The sequence below is a fragment of the Schistocerca americana genome, chromosome 8 (genome assembly GCF_021461395.2).
Source record: "Schistocerca americana isolate TAMUIC-IGC-003095 chromosome 8, iqSchAmer2.1, whole genome shotgun sequence".
Lineage (NCBI taxonomy): Eukaryota > Metazoa > Arthropoda > Insecta > Orthoptera > Acrididae > Schistocerca > Schistocerca americana.
The window spans coordinates 31,669,672-31,684,721 of NC_060126.1; the positions used below are offsets into that span (position 1 = coordinate 31,669,672).

At 39.3% G+C, this 15,050-nt stretch overlaps 1 protein-coding gene across 5 annotated transcripts in view; it reads left to right on the top strand.

Moving 5' to 3' along the window:
• The window catches only part of LOC124545425 (tau-tubulin kinase homolog Asator), a 643,583-nt gene that overhangs the window by 622,205 nt on the left and 6,328 nt on the right, over positions 1 to 15,050 (top strand). For 4 of the 5 annotated variants that reach the window (XM_047124340.1, XM_047124345.1, XM_047124344.1 and 1 more), the window contains 2 exons: positions 3,924 to 4,166; positions 13,199 to 13,405. In XM_047124340.1, the coding sequence (XP_046980296.1) occupies positions 3,924 to 4,166; positions 13,199 to 13,405 (450 nt within the window). The remainder of the gene's footprint in view (positions 1 to 3,923; positions 4,167 to 13,198; positions 13,406 to 15,050) is intronic. The other variant, XM_047124343.1, reaches the window with a different exon arrangement.

Consider the following 15,050-nt stretch of genomic DNA (forward strand, 5'->3'; position numbering starts at 1 on the left):
GAAGTGTCGCGAGCCTGAGTATCCTTGGTTCGATTCCGATTCCGGCGCGAAGCAAAGGGCCTGGAATGGATGTGTGTGTCCGATCGGAGCTTTTTCTGACAAACACTCTGAACATGGCCTATTTTATTAGAGAAAAATCAAATAGCTTGGCGTGCCGGGCAGTTCTCACGCGAATGTCTAGTAGCACACCGCAGGCATGATTTCACTGCATTTGCTTGCCGACGCGGGACACGTGGCGGAGAGCCAGGCAGCTTTGGTGCGGCCGGGCACGAGGACTGTTTACTGTTCCGTGCAGCTCGCCCGGCAGGCCGGTTAACCTGACACACGGGTGGCGAAGTTTCAAATGATTCCTGAGCAAAGTCAAGTGTGTTCTGCCGATCCAATATGTCCATCACTTGTTGAAGGGAGGGATTGACTAGTTTCAAAATCTGATCCCTTATACGAACATCAGAAACGTTCTGTGCAATTGCATCACGTACCATAGTATCTGAATAAGGGAGTCTACATTCACACTCAAAAGCACAATCCCTAGTAAGGCCTTGCAAGGTTGCAACCCACTCCCGATTAGTCTGTCCTGCCGTACGTTTGGTACGAAAGAAGGTATACCTTTTTGCAACTACATTGACTGATTCTTTGAAATATGCATCTAATGCAGACAAAATTTCTTCGTAGGACAGAGTTGCTACATCGCATCGGGGAAATAATTTCACTATCACACGGTACGTGGCCACTCCGACACACGATAATAATAAAGGCTGCCGCTCATTACCTTGAATTCTGTAGGCAGCGAGATGGAATCCAAATTGGCGTGACCACTCCGTCCAGCTTTCCAGTGCCGCATCAAAAGGACGAAAAGGTGGTGCAACTGCGTGTTGTGGCTGCGGGAGCGGTGGAGCGGCGGCTGCCGCATCGGTTTGCATTGCACGTTGACCCTGAACGAGCTGTCCAAGGGCATCCAATAATGCCTGCGTCTGCTGATTCTGCAAGCGATAAAATTCGGACAGTACATCTGGAGATTGTGGCGAAGCCATTACACAAGTAAATCAGTCTGTATTGGTACAAACGCGAATTGGCTCGTCGCAAAACTGTTGTGACTTGGCAAGACAGCCAAGCCACTAGGAGATAGCCGAAAGGCACGCGTTTAAGCTCACGCAGGCTGGCGTGAGGTCTGGAACAGTTAAGGGAATTTATAGTAGCAAAGAATGTAAGTAACTACTGGAATACTTAACTTTAATGCATAATTGGTGAACATCGGTCTGACGGTACATGTATCACAAGATAAATAGCAAATGATAATGGCGCCTTGCTAGGTCGTAGCAAATGACGTAGCTGAAGGCTATGCTAACTATTGTCTCGGCAAATGAGAGCGTAATTTGTCAGTGAACCATTGCCAGCAAAGTCGGCTGTACAACTGGGGCGAGTGCTAGTAAGTCTCTCTAGACCTGCCGTGTGGCGGCGCTCGGTCTGCAATCACTGACAGTGGCGACACGCGGGTCCGACATATACTAACGGACCGCGGCCGATTTAAAGGCTACCACCTAGCAAGTGTGGTGTCTGGCGGTCACACCACAGTGGAAGGAGTATATAGAGGGTCTATACAAGGGCGATGTACTTGAGGACAATATTATGGAAATGGAAGAGGATGTAGATGAAGATGAAATGGGAGATATGATACTGCGTGAAGAGTTTGACAGAGCACTGAAAGACCTGAGTCGAAACAAGGCCCCGGGAGTAGACAACATTCCATTAGAACTACTGACGGCCTCGGGAGAGCCAGTCTTGACAAAACTCTACCATCTGGTGAGCAAGATGTATGAGACAGGCGAAATACCCTCAGACTTCAAGAAGAATATAATAATTCCAATCCCAAAGAAAGCAGGTTTAGACAGATGTGAAAATTACCGAACTATCAGTTTAATAAGTCACGGCTGCAAACTACTAACGCGAATTCTTTACAGCCGAATGGAAAAACTAGTAGAAGCTGACCTAGGGGAAGATCAGTTTGGATTCCGTAGAAATAATGGAACACGTGAGGCAATACTGACCCTACGACTTATCTTAGAAGCTGGATTAAGGAAAGACAAACCTACGTTTCTAGCATTTGTAGACTTGGAGAAAGCTTTTGACAATGTTGACTGAAATACTCTCTTTCAAATTCTGAAGGTGGCAGGGGTAAAATACAGGGAGCCAAAGGCTATTTACAATTTGTATAGAAACCAAATGGCAGTTAAAGAGTTGAGGGGCATGAAAGGGAAGCAGTGGTTGAGAAGGGAGTGAGACAGGGTTGTAGCCTCTCCCCGATGTTATTCAATCTGTATATTGAGCAAGCAGTGAAGGAAACAAAAGAAAAATTCGGAGTAGGTATTAAAATCCATGGAGAAGAAATAAAAACTTTGAGGTTCTCCGATTAAGTAATTCTGTCAGAGACAGCAAAGGACTTGGAAGAGCAGTTGAACGGAATGGATAGTGTCTTGAAAGGAGGATATAAGATGAACATCAACAAAAGCAAAACGAGGATAATGGAATGTAGTCGAATTAAGTCGGGTGATGCTGAGGGTATTAGATTAGGAAATGAGACACTTGAAGTAGTAAAGGAGTTTTGTTATTTGGGGAGCAAAATAACTGACGATGGCCAAAGTAGAGAGGATATAAAATGTAGACTGGCAGTGGGAAGGAAAGCGTTTATGAAGAAGAGAAATTTGTTAACATCGAGTATAGATTTAAGTGTCAGGAAGTCGTTTCTGAAAGTATTTGTATGGAGTGTAGCCATGTATGGAAGTGAAACATGGACGATAATTAGTTTAGACCATAAGAGAATAGAAGCTTTCGAATTGTGGTGCTACAGAAGAATTCTGAAGATTAGATGGGTAGATCACATAACTAATGAGGAGATGTTGAATAGGATTGGAGAGAAGAGAAGTTTGTGGCACAACTTGATTAGAGGAAGGGATCGGTTGGTAGGACATGTTCTGAGGCATCAAGGGATCACCAATTTAGTATTGGAGGGCAGCTTAGTATTGGAGGGCAGCGTAGAGGGTAAAAATCGTGAGGGATACCAAGAGATGAATACACCAAACAGATTCAGAAGGATGTAGGTTGCAGTAGGTACTGGGAGATGAAGAAGCTTGCACAGGATAGAGTAGCATGGAGAGCTGCATCAAACCAGTCTCAGGACTGAAGACCACAACAACAACAACAACAACAACAACATTGTCAGACTAGTGACTTGCTTTTCTTTCCTGCATTTGCCGAGAGACTGTATTTCCACAGTACCATTCTTGAAGAAGTAACTATTTGAAAGCTAATAAATGAATAATTAGATCTTTACATTAATTGCAACATGATCTGTCATGTGAAACTATGTTTATCTAGTCATGTATTATCAGTCACTTCCTATTCCACAATTACTGTAGTTATTGACATCTGTGCAGTCACCCCTTTTATGAAGAGAACTATCAACAGTATATTTCAGTCATTGAGGGAGAATGCCATGATTTAACAATGCATTATATAACTAAGAATATTAAATGTTACAGGACCACAACTTTTTAATGTCTTATTGGGGATATTATCCACATCATATGAACTTCTACTTTTTAGGTCATGTTCATCTTTCTTATTTCAGATAGTTGTGTGTGGTTAATTTTTCATTCACTAAATGTCCTCATTGTTGCTTCTTCAGTGTACTGTTTCACTTTTTATTCAGAATCATTTGCACCAGTTTTCTCACCCACTGTTCAGAAAGGAATTATTAAAAATACCTGTCACACAGGAACTTTAAAAACAGTGCTTGCCCCCTTAGCATTGCACCTTTGATAATAGAATGGGATCTTGAATTTTGAAAGCTACAAGTTACCAAAACTATCATAATTCCCCCCAGTTTTCTAATTATTTTGACATTTTGCTCACTGACACCCTTGCAGGAGTAACGAAGAACATGAAGAAGTTGGTGTAGCAATCCCATTACGCAGATGCCAGACTTTGCCAGATGCGCGTCCGAGTGACGAGGACTCCTCGGACGCACGCCTGGCAGCGTGCACGCCTGCACTGCGCAGACGTCGTGAGAGAGAGGCGAAGTATGTGACGGACCAGTCACAGCTGAACCTGCGCTTCCGCCGGCCGGGCCAGCGTAGTCAGCAGCAGCAGTTGCAGCAGCAGCGTCAAAGGTAAGTTTGTCACTTGTTGTTTATCTACCTCTGCATGCCTTTACTCATGTTTGTGTGTCTCTGTACATGTTTTCTTTCTGTTGCCATCTGATACACAATTTTTTTTTCCGTCCTCCACGTTCTTTTGCTTGGATATTTGGCTCTTCCTGTCATACTTTGGTGTGTGCAGCATCGTACATGTTGGAGTGCATGCACTGTCAATGATCGTACAGAAAGCAGAACCCAGCATATTACAGTGATATGTTAGTGTTTCTGTAACATTTATTCTATATGTACACTTCCTGTTTTAATTTCAGTTATCATGTCTCTTAATTCCAATGTTAACCACTATTTTATGCTGTACGTTCTTGAAACAATAGTGAACATCACTCACTGTTATCTAGTAAAACTAGAGTTGCATGTCATACATTGTGATTAGGAGGAGCTAGTTTTTGCAGACTAGTGACGCAGCGTCCCATGCGATTGTTTGGCTTACTTTGTTGCTAATCAGAATTAGTAATTAGACTTTCCTCTGCAGTATGGACTAAATTGTGAGCTGTTACTAATACTGCACAGTCCATTTAGTGGATTTAATTAAACAGCTTTATCAAAGAGGCTTGTAGCATAATTCCCACATTGCATGCCATTTCTGTGAATGCATCTGCTGTAACTTGCTCTGTAAAAGAACTTGTTATGTGTATACTTCTAATTGCTTTTTTAGGAGTCACTGAGGACTTTCTGCTATTAAAATGGCAATGACATATCCAGCAGACACATTAAAATAACACTGTTCTGTTTAAATTTGAAAACCACATTCCACCAGTTATGGAGTAACAATAAAACAGGCAAATGAACTTGAGACTTCTTGGCGGATTAAAACTGTGTGCCAGACTGGAACTCAAACCTGGAACTTCACCTCTTGGCATGAGTATCAAACTGAGCTGTCTATGCATGACTCGTGAGCTGCCTTCACAGATTTAATGTACGTTTTGTACTTTGCAAACTTTTTACAACAATACATACACATGTAACAATAAAACAGGCAAATGAACTTGAGACTTCTTGGCGGATTAAAACTGTGTGCCAGACTGGAACTCAAACCTGGAACTTCACCTCTTGGCATGAGTATCAAACTGAGCTGTCTATGCATGACTCGTGAGCTGCCTTCACAGATTTAATGTACGTTTTGTACTTTGCAAACTTTTTACAACAATACATACACATCACTGCAGAATGAAAGAGTCATTCCCCAACTGAACTTATTTAAACAAATTCAGTTATGAACTAACTGAGTTCCAGAGGAAGGAAAATGTTGACATAAGACAAGGCAATTGCAATGGTTGCCTCCTGCCTTTTACACCTGTTTACCCATCCCTTGTCCTCTGCATTGTATCATCTTTGATTTATGGATGCTCATTAACAGAGCTCAAATCAGTCTTCATTTATGTAGCAGCCACACCTGGATATACATTTTGAAAAGATAATTCTAGCTATAAGTCCTTTATTTATAGGCATGACTGATTTTGCAGCATTTTAGCTGCATCGCCAGGTGCAAGCTGTACAAACTGATAGACAAAGATTCATGTAAGGTAAGAAAAGTATATATGGGAAATGAGTAGTATATATGGGATGAACATACCCACAAAATCAAGTAAAGTTCCAGTCGAGAAAGGAGAATGGGATGACCCAACATACATAGTCAGCAATCTTGCATTGAGTATCAGATGTTTAACATAACATAACATAGAATGCTCCCATGATATCTAGAAAGGATGAACGCTAATAATAAGAAATTTTTATTAAGAGACCATCAAGTAGGAAAAATACTAATAAATTCCACTCACCATGAGTAACAGTATCTGCTGAGCTAACAGCGTCCTGATGTAATGAAATCATAATCAAAGTACAAACTGGTATGATCATATTCGGGATAACGTTAAATTTGAGCAGCTAACTGTCTCTCATTTACTTAAAATGGATTGAAAAATGTACTACTAAAGAAGCAGTTATTCAGTCTTAAATTGTAGTTAATCCTCCAAAAAATTAACTGCAGTTTAGGATTGAATGAAAGTGTCTTTACTTGTGTGTTTTTAATGCATTTTAGATTGGTTGGTGTGGAGAGGAAAGGGACCAAACTGCAGCGTCATCAGTCCCTCCATTTTATGAGGGACTGTTAGCCTCTCAAATTTTACGTCGTCCTGTAGATGATCATATACAACCTGTGTTCTGATCACAATTTCATTATGTAGAGAATCCATTAGCTCACCAGATATTGTTACTCTTGGTGAATGGAAATTTATGTGTTTTACCTGGTGAATGGAAATTTATGTATTTTATCTACATGATGGTCTCTTGAAGGAATTTCTTCTTATTAATTTTTGTTCTTTCTAGCTATCATGGGAGCATTCTATGTTATTGTATGTGAGACATACAATATTTAGCTAAAAATTGCTGACTATGGCTGCTGGGTCATCCCATTCTCTTTCCTCAATCGGAACATGACTTGATTTTGTATGTTCATCCCATACGTACTTTCCATTTTAGTTATGTTACATGAGTCTGTTTGTCAGTTTGTACTGCTTGCACCTGATGATGCAGCTAAAATACTGCAAAATGGGCCATGCCTGTAAATAAAGGACAAAAGTTGTCTTATCTATACCACATAAAGACAAGTCATTGTTTAACATTGTTACCAAAAATTTGGAAAAGTTCATGACTAATTTTTTTCAGACTTTTACACAATACTGTAATAAAGGTAGTCATGGGCTACAAATTTTTAAAATGTTTATCGTATATAAATGTGTATGTACTATATAAAGGGGAAACAATGTTAGCAAAAATCTCAAAAAGTTCTTCACCAATTCACTTCAAATTTTTACATGAAATGCTAGTTAATGTTTGGACAGACATAGGCTACATATTTCTTTTAATATGTACGGTATATGAACATATATACGAGGGTTGCCCTGAAAGTAACGCACTGCATTTTTTTTTTTTCTTCTTCAACAATTCCTTATTGAACATAATGAGAATTACACACACAAAATAATGGTGTTTTATCTACATGCCCTATTTTTCCACGTAATCTCCATCCCATTCTGTGGCCTTCCTCCAGCATGAAACAGGGGCATGTATGCCCTGTCAATACAAATCCTCGTCCTGGTGGTGGAGCCAATGCTTCACTGTGTCATTCATCGTCCTCAAAATGTCTTCCGTGAATGAAATCCTGTAATGGCTCAAACATCAGACTTGCCGCAACATGTCAGCTGTGACAGCCGCGGATGGTCTCCCCAACAGTTGGAAATCATGGAGCTCTGCCAACCCGCCTTCCGATGACCTCACCCTCTGTGCCTTGTGACTGACTGTACTTCTGTTGACAGCAGGTGCTCCATAGACTTTGCACAAGCGTTTGTGAATATTCCCCAGCAGTGAGAAATTCAGTCATGGCATATTGCTTGTAACGTACATCACCTAAGAAAGCCATTTTGAAACTGTTCTGCAGCTACGCTATCTGTCGGAAGGGACGGAAACTTGGCACGCTCACTCAGGAGACTTCAAATAATACATGTGTAACATTTTGCATTCGTAGCACTGTTTTCAGCTGAGAAAAAAATGCAGTGCATTACTTCCTGAGTAACCCTTATATTTAAAGAGGTTGACAAAAATCTGGACGCATTCTTGACCAACTTACTCCAAATTTTTACACAGTAGTCTAATAAATGTTCAGACAGTTATATATTTTTTAAAAAAACAACAATGAACAGAAACTTCCTGGTACATTAAAACTGTGTGCTGGACTGAGACTCAAACTCGGGACCTTTTGCCTTTCACAGACAAGTGCTATACCAACTGAGCTGCCCAAGAACGACTCATGATAGATCCTCACAGCTTTAATTCTGCCAGTATCTTGACTCTTATCTTTCATTCTGGAAACAATGTACAGGTTTTGTGTTATCACACTCACTCTTCTTATGGTTTAAAAAAATACATACACACCTATGTATTGTTTTATTTTCTTCCCTGCAATCCGTTTTAACAGAAACTATGCAAAATACTGACATTGAAACTACTATCCTCGCTGATCTATCAATGATTCAAACCAGTTACCCATTCATTTAAAATGACTTCAGTTCCCAGTCAAGGTTTCATTAGCAATAGCAGTAAGCAAGTGTACCTTTCCACATTCTCCAAACAACAATATGGATTTGGATAGATTGCTGCTCAACACATATCTGCAACAACTTACACACACTGTCCCTCTCCCTCTTGCTTTTCAGTTAATCTGTGCATGTTTTTGATTATTTGAGCAGCCTATGTTTTATGAAATGTAACCTTCTGTAACAAATTTGGCCCATATATTCTCAGTAGCAGACTTAGATTACTTTGTCATCTAATAACCTTGTTGAAGATCACATATGGAATAATTCACCTGTTGAAGCATAAATTTTCCATCAGTTACCCTGTTCCATTTTCTAGTATTTAGAATATAGTTTTCGTGCCTTCTATTTTTTTAAAAATGTTTTTAGTTTAAAAATAGAAGTTATCCACTGAATGTTGTAATCATGACGAAAACTTTGGGTCAGCATTTAATACATGCTTAGTAAAATCCTTTTGTGTTTTAGATGAGAATATATCACAGTTCTGAATGTAATAGATGGAATGCTTTAGATGGTGATGTTACTAAAATACCTCATTATTGACTGAGCTTGGGCAAATAATTTGAAATTCAAGAAATTCACAGTTTTTTAAGAGTACATTTTACTTTCACAACTACTGTATAAGTTGTCGTTTGGTGTCCAGTAACAGTACATGTAATTCAGTTAGCACATTTTAGCAGTTTATAAATATTAAAGGCAGTAATAAACACTATTAACATTTGACAGTACCTTTTGAAACCACACAAATCTGCACTCATTGAATATACTATTTACTACTGAAAATAAATAAAATACAGTCATTTACGTGACTTTTCTGTGTGTTTGTATTAAAGTCAAGATAGATAAAAAATATATCTCCAGTAAGCTAAGACTAATGTAATCAGAATTTGCCATTGTGTCTAAACTTCTGCCTGAAGCGTGCAAATTAGGGGACACACAAATAAAAATCCAACTCATTTCAGACAAGATGCACAAAATTTGATTACCACCACCAAACTTACTATCTATAATTCAAAGTAATTTCTGTATATACTAATGGTGTTTGGTTTAATCATTTTAAGAGAGCAATATAAATGACAGCCAGTGTTAATATAGCTGAAGAATATGTATTCATTAGCAGAGAAAAGTATCTTCTTTAATTTAACAAAAACATTTGATTTTTGGGATCAGTACTTTGTATAAGTTCTAACATTACAAAATTTGAAGATAAATTGAACAGTGGTTCGAGATATAAATTCTTCTCAAATTAGGGCTTAAGACAGATACTATTAGAGTTCATCTAGTGACAAGTACTCTGTTTGTGCTAGTGTACTGGTTATGTGCTCTGTTCTTCGTCTGTCAGGTGTTTTTTTTTTAAATTATTCGAAAGCAGAATAATTCCTTTACTACCTCACTATTTTCATATTTCTATGGTTTACTTTCAGTCCATAATGTTTGCTAACTATGCTGTTCATCCCATTCTTCAGGCCTTGTAATTCTTCCTTACTTTCTCTAAGGATAACAATGTCATCAGTAAATCTTAGTGGTGACAGCCTTTCACTCTGAACTATAATTCCACTCACAAATAATATAAATATATTTAATATATTTCCATCATTGCTTTTCGGTGTGCAGGTTGGACATTAGGAAAGAAGGAAAGAAAGATTGCACTGCCTTTTTTAATCTGGCATTTCTATCTTTATTGCTTGCTCATTATTCTTGTATATACAGGATATTATCTGCCTGCCCCTAGAGGTTTCAAACATCTTGCACAAGTTTATGTTGTCAAATGCTTTTTCTAGGTCAACAAATCCTGAGTGTCTTGATTTTTCTTACATCCTGCCTCCATTATCAAGCACAGTATTGTTACTGACTTTGTGGTGCCTTTACCTTTTCTAATACCAAACTGATTGTCACCCAAAAGTTCCCTAATGTTCTTCTCCATTCTTTTGTATATTACTTTTGTCAGCAACACGATACATGAGGTGTTAAATTTGCATTCCTCTGCTTTTGCTGTTTTTGAGACAGCGTGGTTAATATTCTCCTGAAAGTCAGATACTTAATTTTCACTTAAAATAAGGGAAATCGGAGCTTGTACGGAAAGATATAGGTGTTCATTCTTCCCGCCTGTTATACAAGATTGGAATAATAGAGAATTGTGAAGGTGGTTCGATGAACCCTCTGCCAGGCACTTAAATGTGATTTTTGCAGAGTATCCATGTAGATGTAGATACTGTTTGTATGAAAATAAACTAGAATTTGGTACACACATGTGAAATTCCTTATTCTTATAAAAAACCATTCAAAAGCCATGATTGCGCAAAACTTTTTTTAAATGAAGACAATTGATTTCAACAGTTATCTTCAGGTTTACATATGCTGCATACAGCATACTGCATACAGCATCGTCTTGTTAAATATTTTAGTGATGCCAAATGTTTATAATGTGCTGATTTCTACTCGCTTGACATCATGTGCATGAGGTCAGCCTAAAATGAACATGTTTTACCACAAAAAAAAAGTAATGTTTAAGACCCGAAGATAACAGCTAAGACTGTTGAAACCAGCTGTCTCAAATAAAAAAAATATTTTTTTGTGATCACGGCTTTTTAATGGTTTTTAAACAATTAAAACAGATTGTCCTCCAATACTTTCATAATGAGAAAATTCAGTCCTTATGTATACCAATAATACTGTTCAATCTCCACAAATAAAATATGTACTTTATTTTCTGTTTCATGTATAATATTTTTGTACAAACTTTAGTTGTATTATAAATACTTCCATTTACATGATTCAATATTTGTTACTTGTCACTTGTGTTTGGAATTTAAATAACATTTTAAAATGTTGTAACTTATGAGGTTCAGACCACCAGCATTATGATTGTAAGACTTCTACACTGTGCAATCTGCTGTCGGCAACAATTTTCATAATCCAGAAACCTTTTGTACTTAAGAGTGCAAAGAATCCTTCTAATCTTAAAAGGCAAACTGATGCGATTCATGCAGTAATTTCACCTTAGCTTCCTTGCACTTCCTATTGATTTAATTTCTGAGTGTATCTTACTTTCATCTTTTGTTGTTCAACTGAACTATTCCTTTTGTTATCTTTGCAGTTATCTTTCTGCTATCTGTATTTCCCTGTCTCACTTCTGCAGTGGCCCTTGTTAAGTGGTTTCTGATTCTCTCTCTCTCTCTCCCCCTCTCCCTCCCTCCCTCCCTCCCTCCCTCCCTCCCTCCCCTCCCCTCCCCTCCCCTCCTCTCCCTCCCTCCCCTCCTCTCCCTCCCTCCCTCCCTCCTGCTTCAGATGATGATATGTATAACTAGACTATTACTGTTGGTATATAACCAGCTCCACAAAAGATTTTTGAGAAAGGAAAGGCTTTCTCTCCTACTTATTAGTCAGTGATTCTAAGCTACCTCATGCAATTGTCTCAGCAAATGAGATCAACTATATCATAATGTAGTCTGATAAACTAAAACATTGTGACCACTATCCATCATGAGACCAAATGCTAGCCAGTGGCGTTGCAGGCACATGACCCAGTAAGAAATGTATACAACCAGAGCAGAGAAAATGGCGGGTAATTCTAGTGACGGTACAGACCAACAGTGGGCAATCCACTGGTAAGAGAAATTTTGACAAAGGGCAGATCATTATGGCCTGGTGCCATGCATGTTCATCTCAGCAACAGTGAAGGTTGTTGGTTGGTTGGTTGTGTGCTACTGTTGTGAGCGCTACAGGAAAAGATTAATGGATGGTGAAACCGAGAGAAGTTGAGCATTGTATGTCTCATCGCAGAATGTGGAAGTTGCTGGCTTGCCTGTTGTTAAAGCAAGATAGTCAGTCATCTATGGAAGATAGTAGCAAAGTACAGTGCTTGTGCATGGCATTAAACGTAAGGCTCTGCAGTAGATGACCCCTATAAGTTCCCATGTTGACCCAATATAACCACCAATTCCAGTTGCAATTGGAGTGGGCGTGGGATCCATGTGAAGGGACTACGGATCAATGGAAATGTCACCTGGTCAGATGAATCACTTTTCTTGTTACACCAGGCCAATGGTCATGTCTAGTAATTTTCTCACCTGGGCGAATGGCTGCTGAAAAGAGACACTGCACAACAGATGCAGTACAGTGGGGGCAGTATTATGCTATGGGACATTCACCTCGGCTACCACGGGACCAATGGTGGTAGTGGAAAGCTCCATGACGGCTGTGGACAATGTGAAAATTGTTGTGGACCATCATCATAGCTTCATCTTCGATGTCTTTCCCAATAGCAGTGGCATATTCCAGCTGGATAACTGTTTGAATCAGTGGCTTGAGGAACACAATAATGAACTCAAGTTGATGTTTTGGGAACCAAAACCCGATGGGACACTTCTGTGCCTGCATACCTCCAGGCTGGAATTTAAGGGAATTGTGTAGGTGTCTGGTGCTGCATCTTCAGAAATCTACCAAGAGCTTGTTGAATCTGTTGTTCTGTTACATTTCAGAGGTGGACCAAGACACTATTAAGAAGTGTGTGGTCAGCCCCCCCCCCTTTTTTTACTATAGTTCCACCCTGTATTTATGATAACTGAGAGCAAATATGATGAAAAACTATATGTATGCAGGTCCTTTTAATTAGTGTGTGGTGGTAAATAACATTTATTTTTAAGATACTGTTCTAGGTCTAAATTTTGAGTATGTTACATTGATGAAAGCTTCATTCTCTTCCAGAATTCTATATAAAATTGTCTGCGTGGTATCAGAGGTCATTTATATTGTTTTTACTGAATAACATGGGAGGCCCATGCTCCAAGCTCAGTCAGAAATGTGGTTTGTGTGAATGTATTTTGTGTTGTGCCACTTAGGGGCTACGAATACCCTACCTGGCACTTTGGTTGTTCTCACATGTGTTGCATGCAGGATGTCTGCCCCTGCATCCTCGTGTCAGCTGCGTGGTATCCCTAGCCACTTACTAGCGGCACCTCCAGGGACAGGAGGGGGGGAGGAGAGCAGTGAAGCGGACAGTGACTTGTCAGGAGGCGTCGTGGGTGGACCCGTGCTGCCCCCACACCCACCACCCATCAGCAGTCCAGCAGATCTGCGACTGATCGCCGAGAACAATGCGAGGTGAGGTAACACATGCACAAGTGTGACAGTGTGCTGCCTCTTTCTGGTTCTGCATATAATCCTGAACCATATTTTTAAATGTTGTGTTTCTAGTTGAAATGTCATCCTGTGAGTAAATAAATTACTTTTCGGTCATTCATATTCTATAAACAATTTATAATAATGTCCTGGGCTGTGAAAAATGCTGCCAGAAATGTCTGTCATTACTGAAATTAGCTCTAATGGGCCTAAACAAAATAAGTCCTATTCTAAGCATATCATAACATCAGTGGACCCAAGTGTACAAAGGCATTTCTTATCACTTATTTGTTGTGTGGATGTGTCTTAGTTTTTTTGGGAATGGGGGCATTGAAGAAGTGAGGATAGGTAACATGTGATGCAAGATGAATCCTCAATGCTCTTATTCTTATGGGGTATTATCCTCTAAAACACTCACAAGGATGTAGCTGAGGGAATCTTCGACACTTTCAGATGTTATTGTGAGCCACACTGTTGTCTGTTGACCCCCAAAATGATGATAAAAGAGTGTAATGAAAGTACAAATTTTACATTATTTACATACACCAGCATTAGTTACAAAAGTAAAAAGTACAGGGTGATTACAATTAAACTTCCATTACTTGAGCCAATGTTGATGGAAAACTATTTATCATATGTATGGGTACCCAACTTTACCGAAATGATGTTCATACCATGGCTAGTAGTGTTGGTACCGTGATTGCCTTTAGGCACCGGACCTAGTACGGCAGTGTAGAATTGAAAAACAAGCATCAGTGTGCATTACAGTTGCAGACAGTCAACATGGGCCTGGAGAAATTGAGTGGTAGTTTACCTGTAAAACTGTTTTATTGAAATAATGGCAATAGTGCAGCTGCTCTTCGCAGGTATTGACACATTAAAGGAATACGGAGTGGTCTTTTTTCTGCACTGGTGTTGAAGAACAAGATTCGGAAGTTCGAATTAACTGGCAATTTGAGAAGGTCATGGAAGAGCCCAACGGTCAGTTGTGCCACAGATTGTTGAAGAAGTTACTGTTGCCATGGTTGAGAATGCTGGAGAATGTGCAATCATCAAGCAGTGCATGAGCTGTAACTCAACAACTGAACATTCCGTGATTCACCATTCGACAAGTGCTGCAAACAATTTAGAAATGGTATCTCCAGTGTGGTTCCAGGCTGTCGATGCCAATGGTCACCGCATTGACCGACGTTTGTAACCTGGAACATAAACATCGTATGCAATTAAAAAATGTTAACCTCTCGTGTGGAAATTGAAATCTGTTTCTTTCAGTGATTTATTCATTGCTTCTCTTCCACATGTCCTTAGAAATGTTTCCACGAAATTCCACTTTCCTACAATCACACATTTTTATGGGAGCCCCTCTTAAGTAGCAAAAGTTTAATTATAACCACCACGTATGTCAGTATTAGCTAAAGGTAGAAATATTGCATTAATTTAGTTGTCAGGAAACTACTTAAAATGTGTAACTCATATATGGAGGAGATTGCCTTGGAAACTCTTCCAATGGTTATTTTCTGTTGTTCCTGTATGGTATCCATATGGGGAGAACTGACAAATATACTCAGTGAGCTTCAGTTAGAGGTGAAGAGTGTTACGGAATGCAGTACTTTTAAAGTTTTCAGAA